Source organism: Equus quagga, chromosome 4, assembly GCF_021613505.1.
Source record: "Equus quagga isolate Etosha38 chromosome 4, UCLA_HA_Equagga_1.0, whole genome shotgun sequence".
Taxonomy (NCBI): domain Eukaryota; kingdom Metazoa; phylum Chordata; class Mammalia; order Perissodactyla; family Equidae; genus Equus; species Equus quagga.
In genome coordinates, this window is record NC_060270.1 from 36286106 (window position 1) to 36300047 (window position 13942).

Consider the following 13942-nt stretch of genomic DNA (forward strand, 5'->3'; position numbering starts at 1 on the left):
AAGACTGTTTGAACATGCACACCACCCATACATATGGTGGGTACCTTGTGCTTTTCTCTTGAGCCCAGTATATATTTTCTCCCAAGCCCACGCCACAGAGTGGAGAAAACTGTAGACTCCAATATACTAATGAAGAGAATTCATTTTCTTTTTTTTTTCTGAGGAAGGCTCACCCTGGGCTAACATTTGTGCCAATCCTCCAGTATTTTGTATGTGGGTCGCTGTCACAGCATGGCCGCCGATGAGTGGTGCAGGTCTGCACCTGGAAACTGAGCCCAGGTCACCAAAGTGGAATGCACTGAACTTAACCAATAGGCTGCAAGGCTGGCCCCCAAGAATTTGCTTTCTGTACTATACTTCCCATACCAGAACAAAGGATTCATCCTAACAGACTCTTCCTATACCTGTGCTCTCCTCAGGCAATTTCAAAGCTTACCATTCTAATTACTCTAACTTAGAAATGAAAATGCTTTTGGACAAAGATAGTTGAGCCATTATACACAGGTTAGGGCTAAAATTGAATTCATGTAGCTTACTTTAAAAAGAAACCATGAGGACTCAAAGATTTATGCATTTTTAAATCCTGAATGAAATTCAAATCTGCACCCGGAAAGAAATTCAAATCTGGCAAGATCCAAACACATTCACAAAGAGCATACTTGCCTCCTGAGGACCCATGGCAGAGGACCCTTAAGATCTAAAAGCACAAAATTCCTAGAAAAGTTTTGAACAAGAACTTTAAACTTTCGTTAATGCCAACCAAGAAAAGTAGCTGACTTGAATTTACTGTTTTTGCTTTCAATTTTTTGAGACATGCTAACATATAGTTAACATTGACAATTTAAGCAAGAAGATAAAGGCTAAGAAGCAAACATCTTGGTTAAATGAACTTCGAAAGACTTAGAAGTAGATCATTCTTTGGATGTGCACTTCCGGAGAATGCATGCCTAAGGGTGAGTGAGTGAGGGGAGGAAGGAAGCCAAATCTAAACAATATGCCACTGTCAGTAAATGCAACAAAGTATGTGAAATATAGATGATCGTCACTTACATGTGGCTTCATGCTGTAGTGGGTCCACTCTAAAAGATTCAGATCAATATTTCTTTTGGTCTTACTTTCATCCTGTAAATACTGACTGAAAAAACAACAAAGAAGGAATATATTGATGAATTCCGGTGGGGACTTACCATTATCATTACAAAGGACTTTGTGATGTTTAACAGATATGCCATTCTTAAATCCATCTCCATAAGCTTTTTAAAAATGTGATTGCTTTTGTTTTTTACATTTAGTTTTGGGTTTTTTTTCTGCTTACAAAAATTGTACATGCTTATTTTAAAAAATTAAAACATATAAGATGTAAAATGCAAAAGAACCCATAATAACCACTCTAGAAGTAATTACTATTAATAATTTGCTGTGTATTCTTCTAGTTCTCTACTCCACTCCTATATACACAATTTAAAAACATACATTTTATTCTTTTAAAAAAAAGTACGTCATTTTGCAACTTGCTTTTTCTCACTTAAAAATAGATATAAAATAAGATAACTGGCCTGGACTAAAAAAAGCCATTGCTATGAAAAACAAAGAAAAAGGCAGGAAGATTGTTCTAAATTAAAGAGACTAGACACATTAAGTACATGCATGAGCCCCGAGTGGCTTCCTGGATTAAGGGAAAAGCTCTAAAAGATAACTGAAGAAATCAGAGTATGAACCATCGATTCCACATTACTGATTGCAAACTTCCGTTAAGTGTGATAACAGCATTGTGGTTATGTAAGAGAACTTCCTTATTCTTAGGAGATACATATGTAAATATCAAGAGTGATTAATTTTATCCAAATCTCCAGAGGTTCATCAAATTTAACCCAGGCATCTCAGTTCTTACCCTAACCTGCATATGAGGTAAACAAGGGTTACTCGAGGGCATGCGTGCTCAACGGGGCAGCAATATCTCCCCCAAGCGGGTGAAATCTGGCTCTGGAAGGCAAAATCGTCAAAATTCCCAACAAGTAAAAAGTCTTACTCCTTAGTCTTATTTTCTCTTGGCATGGAGAAATTCAATTTTTCAGGGCTGGGAGGATAATGAAAACAAAGGTGAGAAAAGCTGGACTAGGGGCATCAGGAAAGGAAGTGGGCCTCAGATACAGCCAGGAGTTGAACTTTTCATACTTAAAAAAAGGAAAAAAGTATGGATGTAATAAAAGTATGGGTTTTTTGTATCCTATTATAAGCAGCATACAAAATTTTGCTGTATGATTCCAACGAGAACATGTCTATGAATGTGATAATACATATGTATGTGTATGTGCACATGGATGTGTGTGTGCACATTTTACACACCTCTTAAACAGAAAAGACTAGAGGGAACTAACTGCTTTATAACAATTTGGTGTATCTTATGATTTAAAAACATTTCCCCTCTATACTTTTTACTCGAGATAAACATCCATAAATAAAAAGATCTTTTACAGTAAATCAATAATTGAAAAAGAGAGAATTGAATTATTAACTTTCCTTCATATCATTCATTTAACAAGTTCCTTACTAAAGTATCCTTAATAAAATTATCCAAGTATCCTTACTAAAATTCAAAACAGGAACCTACATGTGCTTCCGGCCAGCAGAAGAGGTTCAAAATAGACTTGTCTCACTGATTTGCTTCCTCACTGTGAAATTCATGCCACCACTTTACATAGCCAGTAAGTGGCTATGCTTTAAGGGAAAGTTTCCAGCAATTACTGTTTGAAATAGTTGCCTATAAACCATGATTTCATTTAAAAATTACCTCTGGGTTCTATGAGATGAACCCAACTATAACAGAAAGCACAGACACATGAGTGAGCTTAAGAATTTAGAGGAATACTACTCCCCAGCGAACAGTTCTTCAGAACATTCAGAATAATGTTCAGAATCTAAAAGAATTCTAATTCAAACCCCAGGATTCTAGTCAGATATATTTTCATTATTAACAAATGACAAACTTGTTTTCAATGATGCTACTAAACCAGACTTCTCAGTTAAGATCAGATACTAGGTTATTTATACATAAAAGATGGATTCCAGTCAAGTCCTGAAGGATGGGAAGAGAGCCTTGACTGTGCATCAGACCACTGCCCACCACACCCTCTGGGGTTCAGACAGATGAAGGAACGCCTAACAAGGCCATAGCAATGGAACAGCAAAGCTTTCCAGCCCTTACTTACAGGAGAATCTCACAGATCCTGTGGCCCTTTTGTCCCATAGAATCCAGATATTTAAGACACTTTTTTCTTAGGTCTATCACCTATAATAGAAAAATGAAACATCCAGAAACAACCATAACAGGAGTGAGAATTTTATTTCTAAGAAGAAAAGCATCTTTAAAAAAACTCAATACATGTACCAACATGAATGGATTTCTAAGATACATTTTTTATAAAGCATCACAGATGCTATGAGCTTCATTTCTATAAAATTATATACTTCTATTCCTAGAGAAAAGCCTAGGAACTTAGTCCCCAAAACATAAGTGGTCCTCTCAGAGTGATGAGATTTTTCTTTGCTTTTTTTCTTTATACTTTTACTTTTATACAATAAACCTGTACCATCTTGTAAACAAAACTAACAAAATAAATAACCCATGTGTACTAAAACCCTTTCCTGTTAAAAATGAAAGCTCCTCAGTTACAGGGACTGTCCTCTAGCTTCCTAAGTTGTGTAACTCAAGAACTCAGAAGGGACTCTGCAGAGTACGCCTTTAACATATACTACGAGACTTTCACTGGACAGAAAGGGTAGCCTTCATTGTTTAAGAAAATGGTCATTATCTAAACTCCCACAATTAACCCTCTCAACTTACCACCAGGCTCCAATGTACCTTCCGATGAATAGGCACCAGAATAAGTTCCTGCTCAAAGAGATTGACCCCTTTGGTCCATCTTTTCACTGCTTGGTAACCCCCAGACTTTAATTTGGGATAGAAGAAAGTACTGAATGCATGAAGTGCTGGATACCCTTGTTTTTTATTTCTTTCCACCAGAAGATTCATGTAAAAATTAATGACCTGTAATACCAAGAGAGTAAACATCAGAACATGGCAAGTACATTATCAAAATTAAAATTCTACCTACCTGAATTAGAGAAGGGAAGGTACTAAGGAAGGGGAAAAAAGGACTGTCTATGGCAGAAAATGGAAAATAAAAAATGATCACTGTAAAATGGGAGGGATTAAGAAAGAATGAAGTTGTACTTTTGAGGCATATGAAAAAGAGAGCCAAGAGAAAGAACTCAAATAGAAAGTCTGCAATAATGAAAAGGTGTATGTAACTGTATCACACAAAAATATGCAGAAAGGGGCCAGCCAGGGGCAGAGTGGTTAAGTTTGCACACTCTGCTTCAGCAGCCCAGGTTCCTGGGTTTGGATCCTGGGGGCAGACCTACACACTGCTCATCAAGCCATGCTGTGGCGGCATCCCACATACAAAATAGAAGAAGACTGGCATAGATGTTAGCTCAGGGCCACTCTTCCTCAAACAAAAAGAGGAAGACTGATAACAGATCTTAGCCCAGGGCCAGTCCTCCTCACCAAAAAAAACAAAAAACAAAAAAATCAGGGGCCTACCCAGGGGTGCAGTGGTTAAGTTTGTGCGCTCCACTTCAGTGGCCCGGGGTTCACAAGTTCAGATCCTAGGCATGGACCTACACACCACTCACCAAGCCATCCTGTGGTGGCATCCCACATACAAAATAGAGGAAGACTGGCACAGATGTTAGCTCAGGGCCACTCTTCCTCAAACAAAAAGAGGAAGATTGGCAACAGATGTTAGCTCAAGGCCAATCTTCCTCACCAAAAAAATAAATAAAATAAAAAAATCAGTCTCCGTATCTGAATTACACCAAAAGAAATAAACAGATTAAAAAAATATATATGTAGACATACTAACTGGAAGTGAATTTTACTATATATAAATTATACTTCAATTTAAAAATATTAACTGGAAGGAAATATACCAAAACATTAATATTTCATTTATTTTTGAGGGTTGGCACTTTTGAACAATAATATTGTTCACTTTTCCTGTATTTTCTAAATTTTCTATAATAAAGATATGACATTTATAATATGAAACAAAACATTTGTTTTACAAGAATGTGTTTATGTGTCACTAGCCAGGGAGGAGGAAGGCAGACAAGGGAGAAAATCAGCAACTGAGGAATTGGGTAAAGGACCAACTGGAAAATTGGCAAGAACCAAGAGCTAGCTTTAGCTAAATATGTAAGGATACAAGGTGACAATGGGGCAAATTTTTGCAGTTATCACTCAAATGAAATAAAGAAAAAGACATATAGTGTACATGTGGTAATCAACACAGCCCTTCATTACTGAAAAAATGAAATGGCCCCTCTAAGAATTCATCTAAAATAAAGTATCACTTGCTGCTTCCTTCCATTCATCAGTTGCACCCAGGGTTTATAAAAATCTCACTGAAGGGACTGGCCCTGTGGCTGTTAAGTGGTTAAGTTCGCGCGCTCCGCTGCAAGCGGCCCAGTGTTTCCTCAGTTCGAATCCTGGGTGTGGACATGGCACTGCTCATCAAACCATGCTGAGGCGGTGTCCCACATGCCACAACTAGAAGGACCCACAATGAAGAATATACAACTATGTACCAGAGGGCTTTGAGGAGAAAAAGGAAAAAAATAAAATCTTTAAAAAAAAAAAAATCTCACTGAAGACTAGTAAACGAAGTGGAGGATGAAATGAAGAAAGGATGCAGAAGAGAGTAACATTCCTAATTAAGGGCAGCAAACAATCAGAATTAACGTTCTTTTTAAGGTTTAAGATGTTTTCGATTTAGACAAAACTAAAAGCTGCTTTACCAAGCCCGTATAACTGGGTGGAAATCACTCTGATTACGGATGGTAGACGGTTAAGCATAACGACAGTCAAAGGGGCACAGAAGACAGCTTACTTCGTCATTGAGCCAGTGATAGTTCTTCAAGGTCTGGATATCTCCTCGAGTGATTCGGAGTTTGAAAGCGCTACTTAGAATCTCATCCTGAGGGCCATGGCCTAGGGCATTACTGATTTCCTTTTCCATGTCCTGAATTAAAAAACCCAGAGGTTGCTACTTAAATACAGAACCACCATCAGATACTGAAAGTCTGAGACTGAAAAATGCTTTTCATCGCTGTGATACCCGACCCTTGAGAAAAATCTACTATCAAAGACCTACTAAATCGAGGTATGAAAAGATTTAAACTTAGGACTACAAAGCAGTCTTATCAATGGTTATAAAAAATGTGAGTTCAATTATTAGCTCTGGAAACAATAATTGGCAATATTTACATTTAAAGTAGAGTCTCAATTATCCCACTACCACTTATTTAGTGCTATGTGCCAAACACAGTCCCAGATGCTCGGAGCACATCTGCATGGGGGGGAAAGTATTATCACCATTTTACAGAAGAGGTAGAGCTCAGGAATTTAAGTTACATGCCCCAAACCATATAATTATTAAAAGGCAGAGCCAAGATTTGAACCCCGGAGTATCTAACTCCCTAGCCTTTGCTCCTTTCACAATCCTATAAAAGTATTTTCATACTGTGCTTATTTACCTCCTAAACTTTTCTTTAAAAACAGCAAAGTAATAAAATTAGAACACCTAAGAGATCACACTATCAATTTTTGACGTGAAGAGAATAAGCAAACAGGCAGAAACTGGAAGACTAGGCAGCAGTCTGGCAACTGAGTCCTTACTGAATAGATGGCTTCGTTATTCTAAAGAATTATGCAGATAAATGCATGTTTAAGCTACAAGACAGAATCTATAAACCCAATAGAAATTATTTTCCTCCAAATATTTTAAATAATGCTTTCCCCCAACGGCACACAATTTTGCAGTTTTATGGATCTCTCTATCTGCATGCCCAATATATAGTAAGTGCTCAAGAGAGATTCACTGAGTAGGGCTGACTACCACCTACTAAGACAACAATGGAGAAAGAGACAAGATGTGGGCTCACATTTAAAATAAGAATTCTTAACAATCTTCATTTTATTGTTTTCTATAAGTTTTTACTATTTTCAGATGCAATAATCAACAAAAGGGACATTTTAGTAAACCATAATCACTTTAAAAAAAACTGCAATGAACTCATTCCTGATGCAAAACCCATACTATGTAACCCAAAATATTTTAAAGTTAGAAAAAGAATCTACAAAAAACTCATTATATTCCAAGATTCATGGCACTTATGTCTACCCACATTTGCTGAGCATTAATCTGATCCCTTAGGCCACCTTCAGAGATCACTAATGATTAACATAGCCAGTGAGTGAACAGCCCTTGGCCTGATTTCTTTCATATATTCAGCCCTACCTGGAGAAACTGCTCACAACAAAACATGCACTCAAGTCTTGAATAACTGAGGTTATTTAAAACATGCCTTTTATTCTGATCAACACAGGAAACAATACCTCTGTAAGTTCAAGAAGATCATCCGTCCTCTTATCCCTGTCTCTGCCTGAGCAATTTTTCTCTTTAGTCTCAAGTATTGACATCTTCCTCCTGAGTAAGCCATTGCTTCCACTGCCTAGGCGGAGCCGGGCTGACACTTCTTCAGACAGGTCAGGTTCCAGCTGGTGTCCTCTCCTCTGATCAAAAAAGTTTTACGTTCTATTGACATGTTTCATACTTGCACATATAAACATACATAACACAGGAAATACACAACAGCGCCATTATCTTAAAAGAAAAGAGAATTAGCAAATCGCCAATGAGTGAGGTAGATTTAGCATACCTGCCTATCCCTGCAAGAGGGATCAAAAAGGTTCAAAACCTAGGGCTCAGGACACCTCAACTACAAACCATGAAACAGAACATTCATCCTTTTCCCTGGAGACAGCAAGAAAAGTATTTTCAGTTCTTTTTTCCCAATTAAAAATAATATAGTTAAAAGACATTTTGAAAAGTTTTAAAAAAGTAAAAAATACAATCCATAATCCTACCACTCAAAATAAACCACTGCTATCCTTATACTAAGTAAATTTGTTCTATCTCATCATTTTTAAAAAGTAATTATGTATTATAGAAAAATGCACAAAACATTAATGTACCATTTAATTGATTTTTGTAAAATTAACAACTATGTAACCACCATTCAGGTCAACAAACAGAATTCTGCCAGCATCCCAGAAACTCTGGTAAGATCCTTTCCTTATCATGACCCTATGTAACCCTGAGTACTGAACTTAAGTCATCTGCTAGGCAAACTATTTTAAAATTAGGAAATTTATTTAGAAATAGACCTTTGGACTAGAACCACACTCTCAACACACCTAGCCAGTACTCTTGACTCTAGCTAACTGCCAGGTATACCGGTCCTAGAAAACCAGCAGCTGCTGGCCCTTCCCCACAGTCCCAGACAGCAAAGCCTTCAGGTTCAGCAAGGACAGAAGCAGGATGTAGCCATCAGCCAGGTAACAAACACGCCTCCCTCCTCCACCTCCCACCCTCTCTCAGGCTTAGCTTCCCCTCTTCTTTCAGTTTTTGTTCCACAGGTGATAGATAATTAAACACAAAAGGCCCGCTCTGAATCACTGGAAATGGGGAACATTAGAGAAAGGAATGTTCAAAGATTTATGACTTAAGACTGTGAGTTAGCCTTAAAACTAATTCTTATGAAGAGATCTAATGGGAGAAGAGAAACTTGATCAAAGTGATACCCAACACAAAGCAGTTCTCTTTTTGGTATTTCCATGTATCTAACATGTGAAATAATCTGAAACTGCAAGTTTGTCTTTAATTTAGGAATACATTTCTTTGGAATACGGAGTGTTTGCCACTATTATTTAAAATGTTGGTATTGCTATGGAGATCACTGGAACACTTCTTATTCCAATACTTACACAGAAAACATAAAATCCAATTAAGCATAAGATTCGTAATATTTTCAAGTAAACCCAAAATCTTGACTCTGAAAAGAAAGTCCTGAACTTATATCTTTCCTAGAGGCATCTAGTTTTAAAAAAATTCTCTGGGGCCAGCCCGGTGGCGTAGCGGTTAAGTGCACACGTTCTGCTTCGGCAGCCCGGGGTTCGCCAGTTCGGATCCCAGGTGCAGACATGGCACCGCTTGGCAAAAGCCATGCCGTGGTAGGTGTCCCACATATAAAGTGGAGGAAGATGAGCATGGATGTTAGCTCAGGGCCAGTCTTCCTCAGCAAAAAGAGGAGGATTGGCAGCAGATGTCAGCTCAGGGCTAATCTTCCTCAAAAAAAAAAAAAATTCTCCAAGAAAAGCCAGGCAACACACATAAGGGTTGGGATGGAGGCAAGTTGGTCCCTCTTACAAAGGTGGCTACCACACAGAGATAAAAATCCAGCAACTCAGAAGAAAGCCAAAGTTGTCTATCTTCAATGCCTGCTGCTTTTTCAAAGAAAACAACAGAATTAGAAATCAAAGTAACATATACCATCTTTCTTATTTTTCATGGGCGCCAAAATTTTAATGTAAGTCAGGTGGAAGAGTAAAAAGATATAAAACTTAACTAGGGTTTCTACTTACACCTTCATTTTCGAGTCTGATTCCAACTGTCTTCTCTATATCAGAAATTTTCCCCTTTGAACATCTAAGGAAAAAAATTGAGAGATTACAGACTAGATGATTTTAACCAGGGACATGTCGGACTAATTTTAGAAATAAGATTTAATAATTTGCAAACAAAAGTTGCCTTGAGTTTATACAGTCCTCTAAACCAAGGGTCAGCAAAATTTTTCTGAACAAGATCAGATAGTAAATATTTTAGGTTTTGCAGGTCTTATGGGTTTTGTCACATCTTCTCAACTTCCATTGTAGTTTAAAAGCAGCCATAAACAGTATATAAATGAATGAACAAACTGTGTTCCAACAAAACCTTTCTTACAAAAACAGGCAGGTGGACCAGATTTGGCCCAAAGTTTACCAAACTCTGCTATAAATGAACTGTCATCCAAAATCCTAAGGCACTTAGAAGTACCTTCACCATTCATATACTAGAGATGCCGATCACTAGAGATGCCCACCAGACCCACACTTATCTACGTGGCACCTGCATCTCCCACCCCCAATGTCCAGGACAGAGAAGGGCACCCTCCCAAGCTAGGGTGAGCATCTGACACAAGAGCTCTTTGTGTACCCAACATGCTGGTCAGCTACCAGCACTGAGGAGAGTTCACAATTCCTCAGACATAGTTACTCATAAATATAGCTTATAAAGTAAGAAATTAATATGTCAGAATGAGCTGAACCATGTACCTCTTTTCACTTCTCACAGAACACAGAGGTCCCCTTGTTTCAACAACTCTATCTGTGAGGACGGCAAAGAAAAAATTGTTTCCTTTATTAATCAATCACATAGCTAGAATTTTAACTTACACAGTTTCTAAAGTACCAGGACATTCACTTACATTGAAATGCTAAAATGAATTCCAAAGACACTAGCCTTCTCACAAAATAAGTTGCTTAAAAATGCATAAATTTCTTTCTTCTTTAAATATAATCTTTAGTGTAAAATGACTGATATCTGCTCATTTGGTAAGCTATCATTTAGTGCCACTTAGTGAACAACAAGCAGAGAAATACAAGGAAGTTAGTATGAGGGATATAAAGAAATTAATTTAGGGTGCACAAAATATGTGCTACTGTATTGAAGGTTGGAATAATGATCAAGAGGTCACTTATCAATCAGCTTCATCTTGAAACAGCTTTTTCACTAAACTACCAGTACTGGATAAATCCCAGACAGTGCCGTGGGGTCTGATGTTTTACAGTTTGGTACACCATCTTTCACTAGTATGTCATTTTTCAATTTCACATGCACATGATCTGAGTTCAATATATTAAGATAGGGCTGAATCTAGGAACTCACATGGTTTTGGAACAAACTGAGCTGTTTTGACTCCGTGACTTTGCTCTTCCCCCCAGCCTTTGGTCTTTAATGTGTCCGTGTGACTTCTTTGAGAACTTAGAAACACAAAAAGTGAAAATCAGATATAAAAGGAAAACCCACCATAAGTATTCACTATCTCTGCCTGGCAAGCTTCTCCAAGCAGGTGTTATTGCCTGAAACATCAAATTACAGGAGAGAGGATGCAACATATCACCACCTGGGATTGGGATAAAAGGAATCTAATCCAGATTCTACTCTTTCAGCCAGGTCACCCAACTGCCAGTCTCTCTATTCGTAAACCTGGATGTTTTTAATCCCCAGCACCACCTTGACTGAAAAACCTCAGTGTGACAAAACTCAGGTTAAAAAATGAGAAATTTTAAATGACATACTGAAATAGTTCCTAAAACAACACATTAAAAGCAGGTTTGTGGGGCCGGCCCCGTGGCATAGTGGTTGAGTTTGGTGAGCTCCACTTTGGCGGCCTGGGTTCACAGGTTCAGATCCCGGGCACGGACATACACCACTCGTCAGCCATGCTGTGGTGGTGAACCACACATAAAATGGAGGAAGACTGGCATGATGTTAACTCACAGCTAATCTTCCTCAAGCAAAAAGAAAAAAAAAAAAAGAGGAAGATTGAAGATTGGCAACAGATGTTAGCTCAGAGCTAATCTTCCTCACCCCCAAAAAAAGCAAAGTGGTTTGCGGATTTTACTGACGTGACGAAACTATACTGCTGCTTCCATCAGTACCTAGTCAAAATGGAGAACACATTAACATTCTGACCAACAAAACCAAGAGAATTAAAAAAAAAAAAAGTTTACAACCAAAGTTAAAATTCCCAGACAAATAATCCTCGGTTATTTCCACATTCAACAAGCTAGATGGTCTTGTGACTTTTTTACCATCAACTTGCTGTGACATAAATTCTGGGTGCCCTCTGTATATTCTCACACCACTTCTTAGAATTATCAAGTGTACCTCAATCCTGAGCTCACATATTTTTTATCCGAATATAAGGCCAGACATCAGCTCCCTCTGCCACTCTCATCTAATTGCTGAAATCATTAGAGTATTTAATTAACAAGCAGTCTTATAAGGAAAACTTCTTATGACCTGGGATGACTTCAATCTTGTCTCTAAAGTGGACAGTTTCCAATGGTGCTAAAATGCACGCACTAAGATGCCTCAGAGACTATGTGCATTGGTGGGTGGGCAGAGAGGGTGCAGGTGGAGAGAGAGAGGGAGGAAGGGAGAGAGGAAGAGATGGGCAGCAGAGGAAAAGAGGGGGAACAAGCGGCTGGCAGAGACAGACACACAGATTGTAGGAAACGTCTGTGTTGGGGAGGTTGAAAAAACTCTCTCCCCCTGGGAACCCAAATTCAACCAGTGATTCCAATTTTCTATATCAGAGTTTCAAGTAAGAGTTCACTTGGACAATGGATTCTAAAGCTAACAGAAAATTCTATTTTTGTTATATATATAATCTATTACTAGATACAATGTTCAGATAAATCACAGGGCTAGTTCTCTCAACATTAACCTGTTTTTGCAAGAAAGTCCTTCCCACCATTCCCCTCGCCAAAATAAGGAAAAAGATGTCTGGCAAAGCATTTATCTTATTAGCTCATCTTTACCTATGATGAGCTGAAGTTACAGGAGGAACAGTGTTTCCATGACCACCTTCTTTAAGTCGCTCCAATAACCTCCGGTACTTCTCTCTTTCCTCTTTTTGAACACCCTAAATAAAAGAAGGCATATTAGATAACTACTAGCACATAAATCTGTAATTAAATCATAAACAAAGACTAAGAGGTCAAATGCAGCCCATATGTGGGCTGTATTTCCCAGCACAGTGTTTTTTAAAATCTTTGAATTAATTACCAACTTTATAAATTGAGAAGAAAAATCCAAAAATCTGGTCTCTTTTGAAAAACTGAACCAACAATCTAGAGCTTTGTAGGGCTAGTCCCTTTAGACGGGCCATTCACTCTAGTCCACCTCATTCATTTATGTTATCTGCTAGTCCTTGATGGCATCTAACTTTTTGAGAACAGAACTGAGTGAACCGCAAAAAAACTCAGCAGAAATAATCCACTTGCATATTCATAACATTAGCTTCCAAAACAGAACTGGTCTCACCAAAGTCACCAATGACCTTCTATGGCCAGAGCCAATAGAGGCTTTTTCACCTCTTATGTTATTTGACCTCTTTCTTCAGCATCTCACCCCATTGACCTTGCCTTGACTACCTGGACAAGAATATATTCTCTTGATTTCTTCTTATCTTCTCAGTCTCCACTGCAGATTATTTCTTCTTTTGCCTGCCCTTAAATGCCTATGGTTCTGCCCATTAACTCTTCTCCACTACATCTCCTCCCTGAATAATCCCTTCAGCTCCCTGGATTTAAATAACATCAACATGCAGAAAATTCAGAAATGTGTCTCTAACCCTGCCTTCTTCTCAAAACTCTCAGCACCTATATCCATAGTTCTATGGGACAGGTCTTCTTGTGTGTTTCACAGGCACTTTAAACAGTGTCCAAAACTGAAGTCATCATCTTCCCCCTAAACACATGGGGTATCCTGGTCAGTGGCACGTATTTATGTAAGACTGAAATCAGGGATTCAGACTCTTCCCTATAACTTTATATCACATTAACCAATGAATATCTATGTCCTTGCTAATATTACCTTCTAATATTTATAGAATATATCCTGTGTATACTCCCTACATATTTGCTCAGTCCCATTTCTGAATTCTAAGAGGTATTGAAGCATACTTTCATACCTCTCCTTAAAATCCCTCCTGGGGTCAAGATGGCAGTGTAGGCGGACCCGGAGATGGACTCACCTCCTCCCACAAACACAACCAAGTTACAACTATTCTTGGAATAATTACCCCTGAGAGAGAACTGAAAACTGGATAAAAAGAACCCCCACAACAAGGGACAGTCCTAAGTGAGGCGAAAGAGGCAGAAATTCCCTTCTGGAGAGAAAAAAGCCACCTTTGCAAGCTGCAGAGC

The 13942-nt window shown here is 38.3% G+C and overlaps 1 protein-coding gene across 2 annotated transcripts in view; it reads right to left on the bottom strand.

Annotated features, from left to right (window-relative positions):
• The window catches only part of SENP2 (SUMO specific peptidase 2), a 41156-nt gene that overhangs the window by 6444 nt on the left and 20770 nt on the right, over positions 1-13942 (bottom strand). For both annotated transcript variants that reach the window (XM_046658908.1, XM_046658909.1), the window contains 9 exons: positions 12554-12657; positions 10893-10987; positions 10280-10331; positions 9551-9614; positions 7463-7639; positions 5955-6086; positions 3845-4048; positions 3210-3289; positions 1051-1135 (listed from right to left, as the gene is read on the bottom strand). In XM_046658908.1, coding sequence (XP_046514864.1) covers positions 1051-1135; positions 3210-3289; positions 3845-4048; positions 5955-6086; positions 7463-7639; positions 9551-9614; positions 10280-10331; positions 10893-10987; positions 12554-12657 — 993 coding nt within the window. The remainder of the gene's footprint in view (positions 1-1050; positions 1136-3209; positions 3290-3844; positions 4049-5954; positions 6087-7462; positions 7640-9550; positions 9615-10279; positions 10332-10892; positions 10988-12553; positions 12658-13942) is intronic.